Source organism: Diabrotica virgifera, chromosome 8 (genome assembly GCF_917563875.1).
Source record: "Diabrotica virgifera virgifera chromosome 8, PGI_DIABVI_V3a".
In the NCBI taxonomy this organism is placed as follows: Eukaryota; Metazoa; Arthropoda; class Insecta; order Coleoptera; family Chrysomelidae; genus Diabrotica; species Diabrotica virgifera.
In genome coordinates, this window is record NC_065450.1 from 91,974,972 (window position 1) to 92,000,436 (window position 25,465).

Consider the following 25,465-nt stretch of genomic DNA (forward strand, 5'->3'; position numbering starts at 1 on the left):
TTCTTCTTTTTTTGGGCAGTCATCTGTCATTTTTTTCTTCTTTTTTGGCTGTCATGTGTCATTTGTGAGCAAATAATTTAGTAGAATTTTTGGTAGATTTTATCCTCAATCTAGTAGAATTTGGTAGGTTTTATATATAAATCTAGTAGAAAACGAGGTTCGGTCGTTGGCAACCCTGTAGGTACTTAAGCACTCGAACCCAAACCGTAAACAAAGGCGATTCGGTGCGTTCGGACGACCATAGCGGCTGGCTGCCAGCAGAAATCGGCTGAGTGGTTGCATCCAGCCGTGATAGGGAAAGCTTAGTAAATCTCTCAGCGGCTGGCTTCCAGCGGTGACGTCTGACAGCTACTGCTGGCTCAGCTGTCCAGCCGCTGTGGTCGTCCGAACGCACCCATTGATTCAGAAGCCGAAGTCGATGTTGCAATGGAACAAAAGTTCCAAAAAGTGATGTTATTTGATATTGATGTGTGTATGTAATTTTCACTTATATCCTGTTCGAATGTTTAATCTGGATATAGACGATATTTGTATTATTTTTACTATTATTAAAGTGCATCGACAATCATTCATTTTTGTTTGATAAGGTAAATTACAATTATTATTATTATTGCATACCTAAGCTTTTATTATGGTAGGGGAGCAAAGTATGCTAAATGTGCAGTCACTCGAGCGTTATGGGGACCTATTGGGTTGTGAAGAGTAGGTCCTAAAACCAAAAAAAGTTAAGTAAATTTTCCATTTGAGTGGGCGCTTGAAATTTTAAAATTTAATTTTCCATTTTCCAAAAATCGTTTTTTTCCATTATAACGCGATCTATCCATAATTCGAAAAAATGTTTCGAGTAAAAGTTACTTATTTTTACGTAAGGAATCTAAATCTGTAACAAAAAATGGGGGCTCCTATTTAAGATTTGAAAGTAACCCCCCATCCCACCTCCGTGGGGGGTCGTGTTTAGTTCCATTCGATAGATTTTTCAAAAGTATTGAAGAAGTGTATTTTACAATTTTTCGATCTGATGTTCATTTCGCGAAATATCGCAGGATTCGTATTTAAAATATTAAATTTACCCCCTACCCCTCTCCGTGGAAAGTCGTGTTTATTATCATTCGGTAGATTTTTAAAAAATATTGAGCACATATTTTTTAGTTTTTCGATCTGTCATTAGTTTCACGAAATATTCGCTTTTTTCTTGTGAAACTTTGGGACTCACCCATTTCCTTGCGCCCGGCTCAAATCGTCAGATTTTTGACATATACACTCTTTTGCATGTACTTAACTTACCTTATCATAATCTGACAATTTCGAGTATTTTTAAGGATAGATTTTTTTTTCGGGCCCCCTTAACGAACTCCCCTGTGTTAAGAGCCAATATATCGCACACCTAGTTCAATTGTGCCACAACTGCAAAAAATTCGAATTTTGGGTTAAGGCTGTAAAATATTGCCTATATAATGGCCCATCTAATGCAATACCACTGGCGAAGCGTCCATGTAACCATTGTTACCATTGGTAACAGTTAAAATTTGTAAATAAATATTTTATGACTACAGTGGAACCTCGATAACTCGGATTAATCGGGACCGCGGCCGATCCGGGTTATCGAAAATCCGGGTTAGCCGGAGAGCATGGTAAAAATTAATAAAATACGGTATACTTATAGATAAAGACCGTTATAATTAAAGTAACATGAAATATATATGCACAGTACACATCTAACTTACCTATAGTTGTATAGAGTATGTATAGTATAGAATAGAGTATAGACAGTATAGAGTATTGTTCATTTCTAGGTAAAAAACTCAGTCAGTCTTTGTCTGCCATCGGAACGATGTTATGTTATTTAAGAACAGTGGCTCTTTCATTGTTTAAAAGACCATTATTTAAAAAAGAATTTTTTAAAAGACAGTTGGAAATAAATAAAGGAATAACACGTGCCTCTGTTGTTTGTGATAGCCCAAAATAATGAACGTCGCTCTGCCGCTGCCTTGTGCCATGAGTCATTTTCACTATCATATAGTTCAAATTACACAAATACCCATTATCTCTCAAATATTATATTATGGTCAAAGCGAAGTTTTATCAATGAAACTCGATATTTATAAGACAATCCAGAAGAGGCTACAGATAAAATGTTTTAACATAATATGTATGAAAAAAAAATACCTAGATACATACATTTTTATTGTTGAAATGTTTGTCTGATGAAAATCGGTTCGGGTTAGCCGGACGTCCGGGTTATCGGGGGCCGACTTATCGAGGTTCCACTGTACTATGAAATAATTCCATTTATATTTTTTAAAAATAGAAATATTTGTTAATAGTATCTACCTAATTCAGTAAAATAGCCAACTAGACGCACGAAAATATCAGCGAGTTTATGTAAAATCGGTTGCACGTTATTATAATACGCCCTTACCACAGTATAAAGAGGTTCCATATTTATTATACTGTGCCCTTACCGTGCGCCGCGCCGTTTACCACTTCTGTGAGTGGCAACGATAGTAGGATCTTTGACTGGATCGTCTCTGAAAATTTTGCGGGGACGATGGCTCTGAAACCGCGTATTGGTGTTACCAAATTTTAATTTGGTGACGCTAGGTAGGGCCGGTGTCTATCGGGACAGAAAATACCGACCGTAAGAATATCAGACTTAATAAATGCAATTTTAATTATTATTATAATTATAGGTAATAATTATAATTCCATTTATGAAGTCTGTTATTCTTATGGCCGGTATTTTCTCGATTAAACTCCAGTTAGTTAACCGTACCGGCCCTTTGGATTCGATTATTGCATAATATGCATTATTAATTATCAGTTTATAACTTGTAACTGTACTTGCTTATTATACAGATAATATATCTATACCTTTTTATCCTATATAAATCATATTAATCGATTTTAATTACTTGTCGAAATATATTAATTAACAACAACATTATTATAATATGACATATAATAATATTGATTATACAGTACATTGTAGTGTATAATCAATAAAATAAAAATTATTTAATATTTTAGGCTAAAAATGACAAATGAATGTACTGATTAGTATACTAATTATACAATTTGGATTTTTTAATAAAGTATAAAGGTGATATAATACATATTTTACCTAAAAACAACAAATATGTTTTTAGTTTGTAGATACTTTATAATTTCTTAAATTTTAAATTTTTTAATTTTATTTCATCTATTTTTATAATAGACCTGGATCGCGCGTACCAAAAAAAAGTTGAGTAATAGCAAGCTGAAAATTCACGGTGTCTAGTCGAACAAACTTTGATGTATGGAAACACTGTATATATAAAAATATTTATAAAATACATTATATATATAGATAATATATAATATATCTGGTATATATTTAATGTCTGGTTTTGGTAACACTTTAGAAAAAGTCACGCGTCGCCACTGTGCAATACAGCCTGAACTAAAATATTGTTTTGGATAAGTATAAAGTAAGTTACTTCGGTATTTCACTGTAGGGTTTTTGGAGGTTTTGAAAATGCAATATGGCCATAACTGGGAGATGTGGCGATAATATACACTGCCACAATACAACCGATGTAATTCAATACGTTCAATACGGCCACAACTGCAAAAATCAAGAGAGATGTGGCGATAATATACACTGCCACAATACAACCGATATAATTCAATACGGCCACAACTGCAAAAATCAATTGATTTTTTCATTATATTGCCGCCGTATCTCCTAGGTATCGTTTTATAAATGACTTTCTTCACAATGCAATATCGCCATAACTATCAAAATAATAATAACGTTTTATTTTTAATAAATTGTAATAAGATCCAGCCAATAAGTGTATAATTTGCTACCTTAATTGTAATTTTGAAGCAAGTCATTCTCAAAATAAATTATTTACAGGGCAAAACGCGTTTACTACAGAACGTTTTGCTCATTTCTCGAGAATATTGTGTTTTGCACTTGTGGCACTATTGAACTAGGTGTGCGATATGGTAGAGGTACATCTGCAGGGTACAAGGTTTCTCCCCATATGCTAATCTGACGCGCTCGAGTAACTGCAAAAATCCCAGCTTGGGCTCCCCTATCATTATGTCTTATAAATAAATTATTAAGATCCTGTTTTATAATGCAAGTAGCGAGTAGACTACGGTTATTGTTACGTTTTCATTATTTTATACGATTATTGTGTGGGAATCCCAGGTTTCACGAATATTTTAGTGAAGGAGTTTAGGCATAATGCACACGAAGCGTATCGTCATAGACGCGTATTAGATGCGACGTACGAAAAGCATGCGACGTACGAAAAGAGGGAACCTCTATATACCGTGGCATACGCTTTCGTGCTACTCACTTGTGTCTTTATGGGATACTGTACACGAAGCGTAAACGGCGCGGAATCGTCAATGCAGACAAGCTTCAAGCCGCCAGGCGTACAACGATGTCAATCGCTTGTAGTACGCTTGAGGCCGGTCGTCCATTGGAAGCGTAGTCGCGCGACTCGTAGGTAGCGCGTATACGTCCGTGTATGTGCGATTATGCGACTGAGCGACTGGTATCATCCACTGCAGACGACTTATACTACTTAGTTCGCGACTGTCAAACTGACTGTCATCATCAAAAGAAAGTGTATTTTTGTGAATATCGTAAAATATACATAAAAGGCATAGTTTGAAAGGAATAATTTATTACACAAATATGGATGTTATTTATTAACGTTGTTCTGAAGCTATTTCCTTGTGGCATTTTTATAGTTAAGTATTTTCGATGGGAAATAAGCCACAATTTTACAAAAAAAATGAATTTATTAACGTTTCAACGCCCAAGTCGGGTGTCGTTGTCAAAATACAAAATAATACTAAATGAACAAAAATGTTGTTGCTTAGTAAAAAAAATTCTTCTAATAATTTATTTAATCTGACTCATTTATATCGGCAATTCAGGCATGTATTATACATTTTAAAGTAAAAGACTTTAAAATGATAATGCCAATATTGATGAGTTGCGTTCCTGGGACGACTTTACTAAAAGATAGTTCGTTCGATTACATGAAATCAACCCCAACTAAATATTTATTTTACTGCCATTTTATTAAATACATTTTACTGCCATCGTTGCATTTGGTTGTCTTTTTAGAGACAGATCACATGCTATGATTTTTTGGGGCGGATATTCTTGAGTTGCGGTTGATTTCATGTAATCGAATGAATGTCTTTTAGTAAAGTCGTCCCAGGAACGCAACTCATCAATATTGGCAATATCATTTTAAAGTCTTCTACTTTAAAATGTATAATACATGCCTGAATTGCCGATATAAATGAGTCAGATTAAATAAATTATTAGAAGAATTTTTTTTACTAAGCAACAACATTTTTGTTTATTTAGTATTATTTTGTAGTTTGACAACGACACCCGACTTGAGCGTCAATCGTTAATAAATTCATTTTTTTGGTAAAATTGTGGCTTATTTCCCATCGAAAATACTTAATTATTTATTAACAACTTTTAAAAGGTTTGTACCTTTGTACAATGGCCTCCCCTTCAACGGGAATCGACTCTTCCATATATTGTTGTCGATTCAAATTTACACGAAATATTTACTACACTTTATCAGTATTTAATTACATTTTTCACCAAATTGAAAAAAAACATTAAGTAATTTGTTAATAAAAATAATTTAAAGATTTATATAACTTTATATTTACTTGCTTTAGATGTAAGACGTTTATTATTATAAAAATTTCAAATAAAAATTCTTTCGAAAGTTTGTTAATCCTAAAACTATAAGAAGTATTCACTTCTGTCGGCACTCGCAAGTGCCACGCTCTATTTTTTTTATTTTTCGTTTACATTGTAATTATATATTATAATATAATAATATTAAAAACTCTTTATCACTAGCACCTACTTCTTCTGCAACTTTCGACCACAATTTCCTTTGAACATCACGTGAATGATATCTTGTGTCTTTCACGTTTTGTCCCACAACGGAGACTTTTCATAAACGGCACTAATCAGTTTTTCTAATGAACTATTTTAAATGGGAAATAAGCCACCATTTTACCAAAAAAAAATGAATTTATTTTTTTTTTGGTAAAATTGTGGCTTATTTCCCATTTAAAATAGTTCATTAGAAAAATGCCACAAGCAAATAGCTTCAGAACAAAATCAGTTTTTCGTTATCAATTTCCATATCGAAAATAACACAATTATCGAAAATTAACACAATATCAAAAATACCTTCACAGATATTTATTGCAAACCATTGTAGCATCAACATGCGATTACCAGCGACTAATCCCATTCTAGTGGGATCGGTCGCCAGTCGCCTGTGGTCGGCCGAGCCCGGTCGCTCAAAGTCGTTTGCAGTGGACGTTGTTTAGTTACATTTTATTTGTTAAGATTAGTCGCTTCTATACGGGCGTATACGCGCTACCTACGAGTCGCGCGTCTACGCTTCCAATGGACGACCGGCCTGATTGTTATAACACGTTTTTTGACGGAATTTTATGAGAATGGCGAATCAAATATTAAAATTTGTCCAACTGATTGAAAATTATCAGTGTTTATATAATAATACCCAAACAAGAGTACCCCAGAAAAATGTGTGGAATTTAGAGTCATCTTCGGACAACTCTTTGGCGGCAATAAATAACATTCTGTTGTAGTTTTTGTAGATATAAGGACGCACCCAAAATTTCCTCTGTTTCTTTTTTTTTGCGGTGGCGAAAATAATTTAACAAATGTAAGTCCTCTTCATCACTTAACATCTTTGCAACTACTGTAAAAGCATGGAAAACCTTAAAACAAGACGATCACATGCCGCTTGCAAATCGAATCGTTTGCGGATTTGGAGGCGTAAAGGAATTGTTGCTGCATGACGAAACTTATACGCGTCTATGACGATACGCTTCGTGTGCAGAATGCCTTAACTTACAGAAAAAATCTAACAAGATGGAACTTTTTATAATTTCATTAAGAAATGTATAATAAACAAGATATCAAAAAGTTCAACTCAAAAAGTGGTTGCTTAATTTTTTATTAAATAAATGAACCGCAAAATTAGTTGTTTTTTAAAATACCTACGAAAATATAAATTTTCGAAAAAAAATGACCTGAAAATTGAGAAAATCAAAAAATGTTACACAAAAAACCATATTTAAAGATTTTTCTAAAATTAAATCTACAGCTTATATTTATAATTTTTTATTTATAACGCTCGAGTCACCCCTCTTACAGACAACTGGTGCAATGTATGTAGATTGTAGATGTAGAGTAGAGTTTGGCCTAGGCTAGGGCGCGATTAGCTTAATTTAACACAACGTTTTAATGAATTGATCAAATTAAATTTTACAAATTGGAAGTGAAAGAAGTTAAAGCTATTTTATAGTTATATTACAAAGAAAAAAATATGTGAAATACAGTTTATGTTTCCTTTTGATTCAGAGGCGGTTCAGCATCCTCAGACAGCTGTTTCTGTCCCTAGACTTCTTCAGTGGGGCTACCTGAACACCTCGGAAACGAAAAGAAACCAAACTGTGTATTTAAGCAGAATTATAAAAATAATTTTTATAATCAACTTTTAGGACGCCGTAGCGACATCTCTTAAAGAAAAGATGAAAGTCCAGATGCAAAATTTATTAAAAATATTAACATACATACATACATAATCGATTATCCTCTTATACCGTAAGGTGTCGAGGTGTCTTCTTTACTCGTTATTCTCTGCGAAATTACGCCACTTTTTTCGGTCCCTAGCTAATTCTTTGGCTTCCTGTCACGATTTTCCTCCATCCTGCAATATTTCCATCACACTGGTATTCCACGTTTTCCTTGGTCGGCCTCTCCTGTTTTTCCCTATCGGCCTCGCTTCCCATGTCATTTTAACCTGTCTACCGTCGTTCATTCTGAATAAGTGCCCAGTCCATTTTAATTTCTTTTCATGAATTTTTTCCTTTAATGATTTTATTTTTAATTCTCTTCTAATATCATCGCTACGTCTTTTATCGGTTCTCCTAGCTCCCGTCACTTTTCTTAAATACCTCATTTCCGCGGCTTGCAATCTCTTTTCTTGTTTGTCGTTCATTACCCAATTCTCTGCTCCATATGTAGTGATAGGTGTGTAAATTGTTTTAAATACTATCATTTTGGTTTTCCTTGTTATTTCTTTTTTATTTAGGAAGTTTTTATACAGCGAATGATATGTTCTTGTGGCTGCTTTTATCCTATTTCCAATTTCGTCTTCTTGTGTCCCCTTCTTATTTAAAATTATTCCAAGGTATTTAAATGTATCTACCTGTTCTATTGTTTTGCCTTGGATTTCAATATTTAGCTTAACATCTTTCTTCGATATTGCCATTTCTTTTGTTTTTTCCATATTAATTATTAGATTGTAATTTTTTAATTCTGCCTCCCAGATTCTTATGTTCTCCTCCAGAGCTCTTTCTGTTTTTGCCACAATAACAATATCATCCGCAAATACACAGACTTAGATTTTTATTTGTTGTAGATTTCTGTATCCTATGGTATATTTTTTTGTTTTTGGCCAGCACTTTTTAATTACTTCGTCTATTACACAGATAAACAGTAGGGGGCTCAATACCCCTCCTTGTCTGACTCCGTCGTTATTCTCAAATTTGCTGGAAATAAGATTGCCAGTTCTTACCTGATTTATGGTATTGCAATACAAACTCTTGATTGTAGTTATCAGTTCCATATCCACTTCCTTATTTGTCAAGCTTTACCATATTCCCTCTCTGCTCACCATGTCAAAAGCTTTTTTCATATCTAGGAATCCCAAATATACCGTTTCATCTTTTAGTATGGCTTTTTCAGTGATCTGCTGTAGAGTGAAGATATGGTCCTGAACGCTATGTGCTGGCCTAAACCCACTTTGAATATCTGCTAATCTAGGCTCGACTAAATTCCGGAGCTTCCGTTCTAGGACAATTTCGTAGACTTTTAATGTTGAACAGAGCAACGATATGCCTCTGTAATTTCCACATTCTCTCTAATCGCCTTTTTTGTGTATAGGCAATATTATAGCCGTGTTCCAGTCACTCGGTATTTTTTTAGTTTTCCATGTTAGGTTTAACAGTTCATAAATTTCCTTTTTGCCCAATTCTCCCAGATATTTCAACAACTCGGCATCTAATCCATCTATACCTGCAGCTTTGCCTATTTTTAGATGGAAGGCATCTTCCACTTCATTCATTTGTATTTTATTGTCCTTCAATTACGTCTTGTTCTTTTGTGGTTGTATTGTTTAACTTTGCTGTTTTGCTGCCTGCTGTTGTCTTGTCTTTGCTTAAAAGTTCCATAAAATGTTCTTTCCATCTTTCTATAATGTGATCTTCTTCAGTTATTATATTCCCATTCCGATCTTTAACCAGCTGCAGCTTCATTTGTGGTTCCTTTCTCATATTTTTTAGGACTCGGTAAAATAATTTATTATTATGGGTTCTATTTTCTTCCATACTTTTCCCAAAATCTTCCCATGCATTTTGTTTTTCTTGTTTAACCATTGTTTTAACTTTGTTTCTTTGTTCTTTATATTTATCGTAGACTAACTGATTTCTGTTTTGTATATACATTTTCCATAAACGTTTCTTCTCTTTCACTTCTTTTTTAATATCTGCATTCCACCAGCTCGTCTGTTTTCTCTTGTTGTTTCTTCTTGTAAATCCACAAACGTTTTCTGCCGTTGTTAAGAGTATTTCTTTAAATCTATTCCATTTAACTTCCACATTGTTTATATGTTCACTTTTATCATTATTATTATCAACATTAAATATTAAATAATATTTTAATTCTGAATTTTTTGTGGAACTTCTTTCTGGTGACATCCTAAATCTCTGACTTTTACAATGTATAAGACAAGCGACGACGAATAAAGAAGACGAAAAGGACTCTACAATATGCAGTCACATTTCGCTTCATCCGTCTACGAAAAGATCCGAAAGTTAGTTCCTAGTACTCAACAATCTGAGTAAAGGTAAAAGTGAAAGAAAGTTTATGTTTCCTTTAGATTAAGAGGCCGTTTAGCATCCCAGACAGTTGTTTCTGTGCCTTGACTTCTTCCGTGGGGCTACAAAAAAATATAATGTGTATAAGTACAGTGTGGCCGGAAACTGGTACGTAACATGAATTTTGATTATTCAAAAATGTGTTACTAATACAATTTTATCTAATATCTTTTTTTTTTTGGGAGGTGAGAATCTTCAAAAGACCCTCTGGGAAGGTGTTCCAGGTGTGCCGGATTCAGTCCGGCACGCTTCACCGCGGGCCGAGGCCGCCTATCGACTAAACTCACCCCCTCTTTCTCCAGCCGACGGGTCTGGAACCGCACTTAGCGTGCATATCTGACCCGCCGACCTTACTCCTAACTCCCCTCCGGCACTCTTCGCGTGCATTCCATGAGTTTGGCGGCCTCCTAGCCTCCTCCCCGCAAGAGCCTCACGTCAGACCGGCCGGTGAAGCGACCGTTCAGCGCAACCCTCCCGCGGACAGGGCGACCGGGATGCCCCCCTCACGATGGAACTAGCAAAACAGAACAGTTGGTAATTACGAGCAACGCCAAACATTCTTACTTTCATTAATTCATTCATTCAATACACACATTCATTAAAAATCTCAGACTTAAAACAAGGAGGCAGTTGGCGTAGGTTGGATGTAAAAGGTCCTCCCCCGCCAGCTGCCCCAGGACGGACACGGGTAGAACAAGGAAAACATAAATCAAAACAGAAACAAAACGAGAAACACAAGAGGCACTCAGCCTGAGTAGAAGGTAAAAGTCCCCTACTGAATGCCTCTTGAGACATGCACCACAGTTTAGATTAGAATAAAAACGGTAAAATATTATATAAATAAAATTGATAAATAAATAAATAGATCGATAAAACATAATAAATAATATAAAACAAGGGCAGTCAGCGTAGATTGGATGTAAAGGGTCCTCCCCCGCTGACTGCCATGCATGGCACAAACACGTTAAAAAAATGAATAAAAAAATAAATAATGACGATTGGTCATCCCGCTTGCAAACGCCTCTCTTTTTCCTCTTTGTGCTTGACTGTCTTGGTGACAAAAGCAATGATCAGGTCGAAGTCTCTCTTGCTGTCAATAGCTTTATCGATTAGCTCATGAGGCTCGCCTAGAGGGGATCCCAGCTCCAGCTGCAGCTCGGTACGCCCCGCGTGATATGCAGGGCCCTCAAACACAACATGCTCCGCGTCATCTACCACTCCACACTCGGGACATAGATCGTCCCCGGTCTTCCCTATATGATAGGTAAATTTCCTAAACGATCCATGTCCCGTCAAGAATTGTGTGAAGTAATAGTTGACGCGCCGATGCCGGCAATCGTACCATCTCACCACATCCGGAATCAAGGATCTTGTCCAGGCTGCCTTCTCGACTTCGGCTGTCCATTCCCTCTGCCACATCTGTAGACTTCTCGTCCTTTCTTGTGGTCCTGAACCTATTGCCTCCTTGCCCCTTTGGTACATTCGGACTCTTTTTCCGGCCAGGATGTGCACCGGCGCAGCACCAGCCACCACCTGTAAGGCAATGGTGATACGGTTCTGTACGCGCTGCACACCCTGATCAGAGGTTTTCTCTGGGCCCTAAGAAGCATGTCTTTGTACTTCCTCATTCGAAGGACCTCTTGCCACACTGGGGCCCCGTATAAAACTATAGATAGGATTGATTGTAGCATCACCATTCTTTTCTGGGATCCTGGACCTCCTATATTTGGCATTAACTTGTTTAGTGTGGAGGTCCTTTTTTCTGCCTTCCGACATGCTTCCTGTACGTGTTGTCCGAATGCAATCCTGTCGTCGAATATTATACCTAAGTATTTCACTGTCTTCTGGGGTCTTATTGCGGAGCCTTTGTATTCAAATATAATATCATTTCCTTTTCTCGGTCCCTTCAAGATTATGGCTTCCGTCTTCTCTACTGCTAACTTTAGGTCGTTTCTTTCTATCCAAGCCGCGGTCTTTCGTATTGCCCTATTTACTTTTTCTATTATTCCCCCATTCGTGTCGTCTTCGATTAGTAAAGCTAGATCGTCCGCGTATGCAATCGTTCTCACTCCTCTCTCCTTGTTTACTTCTAGTACCCCATTATATAATATATTCCATAGTAAGGGTCCCAGGACTGACCCCTGGGGTACTCCCGCGGTCATCCGATATGCATACGGTTCTATCAGATAGGTAGTCCTTTATTATGTTGGACACATATTCTGGGGCCCATTCGACGATTCTGTCTACTATAAGGCCCCAGTTTGCTGAGTTAAAAGCATTTTTTATGTCCAACAGAACAAGGACCACCCATCTCCTCTTGCTTGTTTTTGCCGCGTCCCTTATCCAGGTCGCGGCGTCGACTGTCGATCTACCTTTACGAAACCCATACTGTTGATTTGATAACACTCTTTTATCTTCCAACATGCCTTCCAGCCTCTTCTTGATAAGTCCCTCATAGAACTTACCAAGGCAGTCCAGGAGGCATATTGGCCGATAAGAGGATGCTGAGTCGGGGGGTTTCCCAGGCTTCAGGAGAAGAACTAGGTTCGCCTCCTTCAAGTCCCTGGGGAACTCTTGTTTCTGCAGTAGGTCGTTATATATTCTTCTGATCAAGCCTGGTTTCTCAGTTGCTACTATCTTAATTGCCTCTGGTGGCAGCCCGTCGGGGCCGGGAGCTTTCCCCGTCTTCATTTCCTGACCAGCGGTTCGTATTTCCTCTTCTGTAAACTCCTCTACCATTGTTGGAAAGATTTTTACAAAATTCTGGATTTGCTTGGTGGGGAAGAAGAGTTCAGCTGATTCCATCCGCTGGTCCTCGTCAAGTTTATATGGGGCCATGATCTTCAACGTCTTCATGGTAATTTTATATGCGTCGCCCCATATATCGTCTTCCAATGCTTTTATCAGGGTCTGCCACTTCTCTTTTTTTTCCTGTCTTATTTTTTTATTTAGATCTTTGTATATTTCGTTCAGCTCGAGGTTGCCCTGGCTTCTCGTGTAATTCCTACGACCTCTGAGGCATCTCTCCCGTAGACCTTCTATCTCATCCGTCCACCAGTAGGGGGATTTTTTATTTTCCTTTCTCTTCACGGTGGCCAACTTTGCAGCGTTTTCTAGTGCTCTTCTCAATTGGCCAAGGTCAGAAATCTCTTCCTCTTTCTCAAAACGAAACAACATTAGTCATTTAAAATTCACATGTAATACACAAACCAGATGCTAAGAAGTTTTACGAAACCAAATGTATCCTTAACGATAATATGTTTTTATATGTGTTTTTATATGTGTTCAGTTTAACAAACTGAATTTCCCATAAATTAATTACCTTATCAGACCTTATGTCAACTTCTTAAAATACAAAAAGGTTCTCATCTTTTAAAAGGCAGATGCAGTAATTTATGACCCTTCTAGCCATTATCGCAAAACCGCCAACCAGTTGACATAATAGTTGGTGGTCCGGCAAGTCAGTCTCTACACAGCATGTGAACGATGCAGACACCCTCGCTTTCGCTAACAATACCCTTTCGAGATATAAGCAAATACACCGCTTGTTTACCCAAAATAAATAAATTTATTACTGTTCGTTGTTACACTTATTTTTAATTAATTCCGTCAACACACACCACCGGAATATTGGTGACCCCGAGAATATTTAAAACGCCGCGAAAATTCAAAAAAGTAGTGCTAATAATATACTTTTGCCGTTTTTTTAAATACAGTAAACATCGAAAATGACGGACGGTACCAGTGCCAATAACAGTGCTTCAGTGCTTCAGGATAACAGTGCTTCAGTTGATCGGATTTCAGTTAAAATCCCACCGTTCTGGCCCAACGATCCTGAAATATGGTTCCTGCAAGTAGAAAACCAATTTACACTGGCAAACATAACAAGTGACGCAACAAAATTTAACTACATAGTTGCTAATCTCGAAACAGTTTAGTTAACGCTGCTTTACTGAGCCACCTTGTAAACGATGTTGATATCTCCATCACTTGTGACGCTTCTGATTTTTGTGCTGGAGCTGTACTACAACAAAAAACGGATACAGGTATGAAACCTTTAGCTTTCTTTTCTAAGAAATTCTCACCTAGCGAAAAGAAATATAGTGCATACGACAGAGAACTATTAGCTATATATCTAGCCATAAAACACTTCAGACATATGATCGAAGGCAAGGACATAAATATATATACAGACCAGAAACCAATCACCTTCGCCTTTACTCAGAAGCTACACAAATGTAGTCCTAGACAGTTCAGATATTTAGACTATATAGGACAGTTTTGCACTAACATTCAGCACATTTCTGGATTAACAAATATTGTAGCAGACGCACTATCTCGAGTCGATAGAATCAAGAAAGATATCGACATCATGGACTTAGCTCTCGCACAAGAAATAGATCCAGAACTGCAAACTTTCTTAAGTGAGAAAACATCACTGCAAATGAAGAAAATACGCTTTTCCGCAAATCGCCAGGAAATTTTGACATTCCTGTCAAAATTTCTTGAAGAAAAAGTCAGGACTTCCTTACTGTAAGGAAATGTCATTTCCTTACTGTAAGGAAATGATATTTCCGTACAGTTGTTAGTGTTCTACATAAATGATAGAAAACATTGTCAAGTTTGACAATTCAACCTCAATACGTTTCCATAGTAACCCAAGTAATTTTATTAGGAATTTCAAAGCACCATTTATTTGGGAATAAAATTATCGCGTTTTTTTTAAATCAATCAATATCTGTCGAATTTTAAACGATTTGCGGAAAAATAGTATGTTTACCTCGTAGGAAAAGCCACATTCCTGGACTCTGTGTTGCTAAGTCTCGGCTTGCGCCTCGACTTAGCAATCTTCACAGTCGTCCAGGAATGTTAAGCTTTTCCTACCCGGTAAACAATGTACTATTTCCGAGCAAAACGTAAGTTTGTACTGTGACATATCAACATCTATAGCCAGACCATTTGTACCGAAACCACTTCGAATGGCAATTTTTCGCACCATGCATAACCTAGCACATCCCGAAATCAACAGTTCTTTGGCCATCCATTAAATTAGATGTGAGGAAATGGACTCGAGCGTGTCTACAGTGCCAAATATCGAAATTATCGCGCCACATTGTTTCACCTACTGGAAGTTTTCTACCACCTTCCAGCCGATTCGAACTTGTCCACATAGACATTATAGTGATGCCGATTTCAGAAGGAAACAGATACTGTCTGACATGCGTCGACCGTTTCACAAGTTGGCCAGAAGCTTTCCCGATGCCTAATCAAGAAGCAGACACAGTAGCTAGAAAATTTTTTTCTGGTTGGATAGCTCGTTTTGACACTTCGAATCGCATCTCTTCAAATCAATCTGCAAATTAGCTGGAACTACCCATTTAAGGACAACCGCCTATCATCCTCAAGCAAATGGTATGGTAGAAAGGTTTCATCGACAGTTAAAAGCAGCGATTTGATGTCATGAAAATATCCGATGGACCGAAAGCCTACCCTCAGTGTTACTGGGCATACGAGCATTGTAGAGAGAAGATTTAGGTAGTAGATAGTACGGAGAACCATTGTGTTTGCCAGGTGAACTATTGTTTTCGTCGCAAAGAAACACCGACGGCAGTGCTCACATTTACTTAAAAACATTTCGAAACCATTTCGAAAATCTCCGTCCTAAGCAACCGTCGCATCATGGATCCAAAAGCACCTTCATTTCAGTGGCGTAGCGTGAGTGCCGGCCGCCCGGGGCGGAAGACAATTTTGCCGCCCTCTCATTTAGGTATTTTAATTTATTTATAACATTACATACATTAATTATAGAGAACTTTTCGGCAAGAACAGTCATCATTATTTTGCATTATACAGGTTGGATTTTAAATAAAAAAGTTTATCTAAGTTTTACAATCACGTTTATTAATACAAAAATTCTTTTACTTTAACCAATTAGATACATTCATATAACTTAGGTACCGATCACTTAAGATTAGGTACACCGTGGCGATCGACAAAATTAAATAAAATCAATTTTTAATTAGAACTAGAAAGATACTATAATGTTATATTTTTATTTTTATTGAAAAGTAATATGAGTATTTTTGTTAGAATTAAAAACAAAACTTCCGTCTTCAATTAAAAATTTATACGTCTACTTTTTCAAGAGCAAAGTCTTTTATTGCATCATCAATGTCTATCGCATCACACACCTCTTGCTCAATAGACAAAATAGCCAAATTAGTTAGTCTTAGAGTACTCATTGTCGATCTTAAATAATTTTTAATCATTTTCAATTTTGAAAAACTCCTTTCACAGCTGGCATTGCTTATAACTGAATAAAATATTCGGAGCGTTATTAAAATATTGGGCAGAGTATCTTACAGCTTGGATTTAACAATAAATTTTTTCTACAACCGTTTAATAATATAGTCATTATTCGCTATTTTTTAATAGATAATAACACCCATTACTTTACACGTGAGTAATAATTCATTACTCACGGGCTGAAGTCACTCGCGGGTCATTACTCACGGGTTGAAGTTAGATTCAAGTGGTGCAAGGCACTTTTAATATACCTATTAGCAAATAAAATTACTTAAACTTGTTTATTTAATAAAATAATCATTGCAATTTATATGAACAGTTAAATTTGAAAAATGTTTAAAGGCTTTTTTCTACAACCGTGTTAAAAATGCAATTTTTAGCACTCCATACGAGCGTTAAAAATGCTACTTTAAGGCACTAGTCCTTTAAAATATTTTTAAGGCACTGCAGTTTGTATTGACCGTATAGGCAATTTTGATGTAATGTCAAAAAAATATAAAAATGGAATGTCAGTCAAGTTCAAGTAAAAGTTTTTGTAGATATTGTCCTGTAATTACGTTTGTAGAAAAAATATTGTATGATATGCGTGTTAAAAAGTACATTTTTAAGGCACTCATGTGAATTGCAGAACTCGCTATTGCTCATTCTGCAAACTTTCACATGCGTGCCTCAAACGTGTACTTTTAACACTTATATCATAAATAACTATTTAACTTTAAAATGGGTTAGTATATTTTTTACGTTTAAATTTCAACATTTGACATTTTAAGATTGACGTTATTAAAAGGTAAACAATAAACAATCGGTATTAATTTCGTAAAAGGACTTACGGATATGAAATTTATATCAATGAATTCTGTTTTACTTACTGTTCATTGTACAATAGATTTTAATCGAGAGCACACGTTATTTTTCATGTAATTGTCTTAAAATATGTATGTCTTATTTTTCCATTCCATGACATAATGACAACTGTTTGATTGTTTCATAAGCTCAAGGAGTGTAATTCTAACAGTGTTGCCATAGTTATATAAATTATATTTTCTTATGAAAAATAAAATATTTCGTTTGAAATAATGTTAGTAGTTGATAATTATATTTTTCTACCAATCCAAATAAAAAAGGTCGTAGAAAAAGTATAGTATTCTACTTGCGTGTAATGGCTAATACTCATTCTGATGAATTACGACACTCGCCAACGGCTCGTGTCGCAAACTTCATCATCGTGAGTAATAGCCATCATTACATGCTCGTTGAATAATATACTATAAATAATTCAAGTGAGTCTGCAATATACAATTTCTTTGCCTGTAGCAGCAACGAAATTCGAGTCGAAGCTTTTCCAGCTTGAAACCTTGCTCGTCAATTTCGTCAGATGCGTAGTTTAGACTACATTCAGTGTTGTTGCTGTTGAAAATGCTCACGAATTTCTACAATAACTCTATCTAACGAAGAAAACAGCTTTCGTCTCAACTCATTTTTCGTTATTGAAAATATGCTTTCTTGTTAGGCGCCTCCGAGGTTTTATGGAAATTACAAGTTCTTCACACATATTTTTGCATAACCTACAGCGCCATTTGCCCATTCCTCTTTTCTCTGTCAATATCATCTGCAAAGCATTTACTTTCTGAGCGCATAATCTTATGTCAAGTCCCCTTGTTTGTAAATATTTTGTGCATCATTCACTTCATGTAGCACCGGTTGCCATAGGCCCAAAAAACAAAGAAGGAAAAATGACTGCATCGAAACTAGTAAAGCACCTGCGTCTGTTCTAGTGTTTAAGCTTTCACCTGCCTCTGTCAGTTTTTCCAAAGTGACGAGAATGTCTTTGTAATGATGCCATGTCACATTTACGGCATAGCTGCTATCAGAACGATGTGTCGATGAAAAAAAATAAAAAGAATAGCAACGTAGCAAGTCAGTATAGACGTTAACGTTATAGACGCCTTGCCAGTCGCAATAAATATCATTCAAAGAAAAGGAATTCCCTGAATTCGTCACAAAATAAGTAATGAAAAATTCCGTGCTCCTTTCAATCGGTCCGAATTTGCAGTTGCGATAAAAATATAAAATGGTTCAAATATTTACAAAATATTTTTATTATTTATTGTTAAATTTTGCCGCCCCCTAAAAAGTGCCGCCCGGGGCGGGCCGCCCCTGCCGCCCCCACTACGCTACGCCACTGCTTCATTTTCAAAGACATCAAAACCACCTCTCACCTTTTCGTCCGCCGCGATACAATCAAAAGCAGCTTAGAAAACCCATATCACGGTCCTCTTCCAGTTATTAAGCAAGGAGACAAGACTTTTGTCGTCCGTGTAAATGGAAAAGAAATAACAATTTCCATAAACAGATTGAAACCGGCGTACGAGCTTCACGAAAGTATCCATCACGAGCCAGAAAGAATGACAGTGTCCAGCGAAACAAACAGTAAACCGAAGAGGAAAACGAGATTTACTGGAAGATATCAAGAAAGTGTCGGTTAACAGTGAATTCAGTGATTTTTTTTTCTCGTGGTATAAACATTACGTTGTTTTATTTTCTGTTATTTTCAATTTTCATCAAATGTATATATTATGTATTATCTATCGTCTTATTCTCTCGAACGGGGGTGTATAGGGATACGCTTTAATTACTATTTTTGCTAATTTTATTTTCTTAATTTTTAATAACTTTTCTCAAAATGAAACAACATTAGTCATTTAAAATTCACATGTAATCGACAAACCAGATGCTAAGAAGTTTTACGAAACCAAATGTATCCTTAACGATAATATGTTTTTGGTGTGTTCAGTTTAACAAACTGAATTCTCCATAAATTAATTACCTTATCAGACCTTATGTCAACTTCTTAAAATACAAAAAGGTTCTCATCTTTTAAAAGGCAGATGCAGTAATTTATGGCCCTTCTGGCCATTATCGCAAAACCGCCAACCAGTTGACATAATAGTTGGTAGTCCGGCAAGTCAGTCTCTACACAGCATGCGAACGATGTAGACACACCCTCGCTCTCGCTAACAATACCCTTTCGAGATATAAGCAAACACACCGCTTGTTTACCCAAAATAAATAAATATATTACTGTTCGTTGTTACACTTATTTTTAATTAATTCCGTCAACACACACCACCGGAATAGTGTATTGTAAGAAATTCTAGGACTATTTTTAAACAATATATGCGTTCTCAAAATGTAACATATACACAAGCCACAGGTCCCAGTAAGCTGGAACCATACGCGAACTTTTTTATTATGTATTAACTTTATGAAAAAAAAAATATTCTTTATAAAATGCTCTGCATAATCTAAAACCTGAGATGCAATCATCAGATATAAAATTTTATCAATAGTGTACGAGGTATGTTAAAAAATATGAATTTCGCTCAAAAATGAAGTACCTTTATATTTCACAATATCGAAAAGTGTTATTAAGAAAAGTTATTTGGAATTAAAAATTGTTATAATATGCAACTATGGCTGAAAGACTTCGGTCGATGGCCTTTTGGTACATTGTATCAATAAAGTATGTCTCTCTCTCTCTCTCTCTCTCGCTCTCTCTATGCAACTATATTCTTCTATTTTAAAATTTTTCTCAAATTACGGATACTTTTGATGATATCCTACGGATATCATCAAAAGTATAAAACCTTGAAAAAGCATAACTTGCTTAAAAATAGTCGCACAACCTTATACAATAGACCATTTTAAAGGTAATGGACTTCTATTTCTACTAAATGTAGGTACCATTACATATACCTAGAAATGCGTAGAAAAAAGTTACAGAACAATGTTTGCGAAATAATGGGGAAAATGGCGCTAAAAATGTTATGAGCGGAGAACTTTGAAAAATCCTATTTAGGAAAATATAAATCTTAGTGACTTCTACTGAACGTTATTTTAAAGAGAAAGGACTGAAGTTATTTTTCGCTGAAGCAATACCTATACCTATATCCCTGAGGAATAAAGTTATGGGACAAAAAATAAAATTGCTTTCTTTGGTGTTTTTTTCTTGCTTTTCTTTTGAATATATTTTTGTAAAAAACATATTTTTGACTCTAAAATGTGATATTTCGATAGAAAATTTAACCTGGAACAATTTTCCTGTAGACGTGTTTGTACCAAAAGTGCATAGAACTCGCCCTAATTCACTCTGAGCCTAATGACTAATGCGCCCCTTTCTCAAAAACGCACCTATTTACAGGGTAGCACTCCGCGGTTTTTCAAATATAGAGGGCCTTTGACCATATGAGACAATAAAATCCGATTAACGGTGTAGTTCCTTTTAGCTCTCTTATTTTGAACTTAATCAATAGCCAATTTTGAATATTAGTTATTATCTGATCCCTTTCCCTTGTTTCTAAATGATATTCAACTGAGAACACTAAGGTAGGTCATGTTATATTTATATTTATGTAAATGTGTTTATATCTTCTGATACCTATATATTTTTATTATTTTTTTACTCTTTCATTTTCTTTTTATCCAATAGCGCCCACTCGAGCAATTAAATTTCTATTATATTTAAAGTCTTTTTAAGAATCCACCCCCTAGGTCTCTGAGACTTAGTAGCTACCGAGGCATTCCGAAAGATACATAGCACAAAGTATATATTTATTGTATCATGCCATGCCTATGACCAAATAACAATGTTTAAGTATATTTTTATGATTGTTTAATTTGTCGTGCTACAAAACAAAAAAGAAATTGATAAAAATAAAAGTTGACAATACTTTAAACGGGTTTTTCCCAAAACTGCTTCTTTCAAAGCCTGTAGACGTTCTAACTCAAAAACTACTTTACAAACACCTGAAATTTTGTATACGTTTTCTTTACATAGTCCTTGAGGTAAAGCTGCCGAGATATTTTTTGATTTGTGCTTATTTTTTTTTAACAATAATAAATATGTTGATTTTCACCTTTTTTGCAAAAGAAATTCGTTGTTTTGACTTCTGAGTGATATCAAAAAGTCAAAATTCGATAAAACTAAAAAACTCGACAGAGTTACCTCGAGAAACTCGAGTTAATAAAATCTTTTTGAATTTTTTGTTTACCATGATCCAATGATAAGTTCTGATGTCCACCGCAAAATTAATTGTTTTTTGAGGTGTCTTTAAAAATTTGCCACCGTTGGCTTATTTTTCAATATTTTTCCTTGAAATTTTTTTTGAATAATCTATGAATTGTACTGAATATACCTATTAAATTTAAAAATAAAATAATTCTGCCATACTTTCAAAAAAAAATGTGCTTGAAATATTGATTTCAACCTATATGCCCTTTAAGGATAGCTATGACACGATTTTAATAGGCAACCCATGTTAAAAATATTCGTTTATATATGAAATTTAATAAAAAAATGTTTCATCCGGAAAGCAGATGGGGGCAGGTCGACCTATATTCGGATCCCGTACTATCATGAATAATTTCGTTGCTTTTGTAGCGTAACCATGTAATAAAATGTTTGACAACTTAATTTCTAAATTTTCGTAAATTTTAACTATTTATAATGGGAAATAAGCCACAATATTATTAAAAAATGATTTTTATTAACGTTTCGACGCCCAAATCGGGTGCCGTTGTCAAAATACAAAATACTGCTAACATAAACAAAAATGTTGCTTAGTAAAAAAATTCGTCTAATAATTTATTTAATTTGACTCATTTATATCGGCAATTCAGATACATATGATACATTTTAAAGTAGAAGACTTTAAAATGATATTGCCAATATTTATGAGTTGCGTTCCTGGGACGACTTTACTGAAAGATAGTTCATTCGATTACATGAAATCACCCCCAACTCAAGAATATCGGTCTCAAAAAAATCATAGCATGTGATCTGTCTTTAAAAAGACAACCACATGCAACGGTGACATTAAAATTCTCGCGTTAGAGATCTCATAGTAAATCACGAGGGAAAACCAGGAAAAACCTCGTGATACTATCCCGACATCGTAAGTATTTGGTCATACATTTAATTTACTCTCAAAATTAATACCAAATTCTGACTTTACTATAATTTTGTTTAAATTATAAATAATATCAATAATACATGGATATATAATGGAATACTAAAATATAAAATATGTACTAACTCGACTATTGACTTACTAATTGTGGTATTTTCTTTCTATTGACTTCCTCTTTCAGTATGGGTATCCACATCCTACTGCATTCCACCGAGGAATTTGCGACACAATTGGTTTCGTTTAGCATAATTAGAGCCGCTTCTTTGATTTTTCTCTTTTTACTATCTGTTTCTTTCAGGACTATACTTGAATCTCTCCACTGAACTCTATGTTCATTATCCCATGCGTGTTGACATATTTGAGATCTATCAAATTCTCTATTTTTAATATAAGATTGATGTTCACTTATTCTAAAGTTTAATGGTCTTGATGTTTCACCTATATAAAACTGTTCGCATTCACAAGGTATTTTATAAATACAATTATTTGTCCTTCCTTGTCCATTGTTAGGTTTAGTTTTAGATAGAATAGATCTCAATGTGTTTTAAGTTTCTCGGATAGTCCTTTTATGTATGGTATTGATATTTTCCTCGTATTATTTCTTGTGAATGTTGTAGGATCCCGTTCTATGTTGTTCTGTTCCATTCGATCCGATCTTGACAATTCCTTATTTATAAACGATAAAGGATAATCATTTTTTAATAAAATAGATGTTAAGAATTGTTTTTCTTCTAAAAACGAATTTTCGTTAGAACAAGTAATTTTGGCTCTATCATATAAGGATTTTATGATTCCCTTTTTAACGTTGATGTTGTGATTTGATTTGTAATTGAGATATCTGTTGGTATGTGTTGGTTTGCTATACACTTGAGTCTCATATCCAGTATCCTTCTTTGAGAGTAAAACATCGAGGAAAGGCAGGGTGTTATTATATTCCTTTTCCATTGTAAATTTTATTGTCTCTTCTTGCGTTTATAATATTCAGGAATGTATCCAACAATTCTGATCTATGAGGCCATATTGAACACACATAATCTACATATCTCCACCATACAGTGGGTTTTAAATTTTGTTTAATATTAGTTTCGAAATCCTCCATAAATATATTAGCCAATAATGGAGATAAAGAGGAGCCCATTGCTAGACCAAAATTTTGTTTATAAAATTCATTATTTAGTTGAAAATAGGTATTATTAGTACATAATGTCAATAACTCCATTATAGCTGATACATTTAGTTTTGTCCTAGTTGTTAATGTATCATCATTCTCTAATTTCGTTTTGATTATGTTTAAAGTTTTATTTAATGGCACATTTGTAAATAAACTGTTTATGTCAAAACTTACTAAAATATTATTTGGATTAAACTCAGTAGTTGATAATTTGTTTAAAAAATGTTTTGTATTTTTTTATAAATGTGTCATCATTATTAGCAAATGGTTTTATAATGTTTAATAAAAATTTTGATAGTTCACTACAAGGAGAACTGGTGGTACTACAAATGGGTCTAAGTGGTATGTTCGCTTTATGAATTTTCGGCACTCCATAAAAATGTGGTGACTTACTGTACTGAGGTGTCATTAGTGTCATAATGATATTCTTGAGTTGGGGTTGATTTCATGTAATCGAATGAACTATCTTTCAGTAAAGTCGTCCCAGGAACGCAACTCATAAATATTGGCAATATCATTTTAAAGTCTTCTACTTTAAAATGTATCATATGTATCTGAATTGCCGATATAAATGAGTCAAATTAAATAAATTATTAGAAGAATTTTTTTACTAAGCAACAACATTTTTGTTTATGTTAGTAGTATTTTGTATTTTGACAACAGCACCCGATTTGGGCGTCGAAACGTTAATAAAAATCATTTTTTAATAATATTGTGGCTTATTTCCCATTAAAAATAGTTAAAATTGTAAAAATGCCACAAGAAAATAGCTTCAGAACAACATTTCGTAAATTTAGCATGCATCTGAGTTTTAATGTTTTCATTTTTTAATGTATATTTATATTTTTGCAGATTTAAAAAAAATGGGAAATGGTTCTTCTGGTTATAATACTCTTAATCTTACTACCACTAGTTCTTTACGACTACTTTACTACCGCAATTGCTCCTCCTGCAACTTTGAATATCTTTAATGATATAGCACTAACTAGTTCTAGAAATGATTTAGACAGATCGTCAATCCCCGATAAAGCTTCCACAGACAGTGCATCAATTCATCCTAAAGCTATTACAGATAATACTACCAGAACTCCTGGTTGTGGTGTTACAAGCTCTAAAACTAATCTGGAAAGATCAGAGACTAGACGAGATAATAACGAAACACTGGCATCATCTGGAGGAGATTCAAGTTCATCAAGAATGATAAATCAACATTTTATGAAACATACGAACACAACCGCCCTTATACCAGTACGCAAAAATCCAGAAATATTAACACATGTATTCAATATTTTATACAATTTTAATATAAAATTGACTAATGATGTATTTCAATTAGAAAGTCTGAGAGAAGAGTCCTGGGAATATCAACGTATTAAGAGCATATTTTTTCAATCTAATAAAAGTTTCTGTAAATTACATAGCATCGAGAAAGTACACAATCCTTATCTTCAACTACATTACGCACTTAAAAAAGATGAATACATTCGTAAAGGAATCCGTTACATGGAAACAATGCTGTTCCACGGAACAAGGAGAGCAATTATTAAAGATATTTGCCGAAATAATTTTAACTGGAGATTAACAGGTACGTAAAGATCTTTAGAATGTGGATGTTGAGCGATACATATATAGTACAATAATTCATGGTATTGGTTATCACAAAGTAGCTGTATAATTTAATTCGCCCTTATGTATCTGTGTATGTAACCCATTATCCCTCCTGTAGTCTTATGGTAGTCGAAACATTTTTCCATTTCTGCCTATTTTTCGCGATGTAACTCATCTGTCTAAAGGTCATATTGGCTTCTTCTTGGGTACTTCTAATCCAAGTTTCCTTTGGCCTTCCTTGTTTTGTTCTTCCTTGTGAGTTCCAATGTAAGACTTTCTTTGGAATTTCGTTTTCGTTTTTTCTTAAAGTATATCCCAGCCATCCAAACTTCCGTTTGTCCGTTCGCGTATTTGTTTTCCTATTTCCTCTTCTTCTTTTCGGGCCCATAGC

At 34.9% G+C, this 25,465-nt stretch overlaps 1 protein-coding gene across 1 annotated transcript in view; it reads left to right on the plus strand.

Moving 5' to 3' along the window:
* Positions 1-332: 332 nt before the first annotated feature.
* LOC126890036 (protein mono-ADP-ribosyltransferase PARP11-like) overlaps positions 333-25,465 on the plus strand; it is a 50,333-nt gene continuing 25,200 nt past the window's right edge. Inside the window, exons 1-2 of the mRNA XM_050658853.1 lie at positions 333-587; positions 24,319-25,051. Of these exons, the coding sequence (XP_050514810.1) occupies positions 24,337-25,051 (715 nt within the window). The 5' untranslated portion in view covers positions 333-587; positions 24,319-24,336. The remainder of the gene's footprint in view (positions 588-24,318; positions 25,052-25,465) is intronic.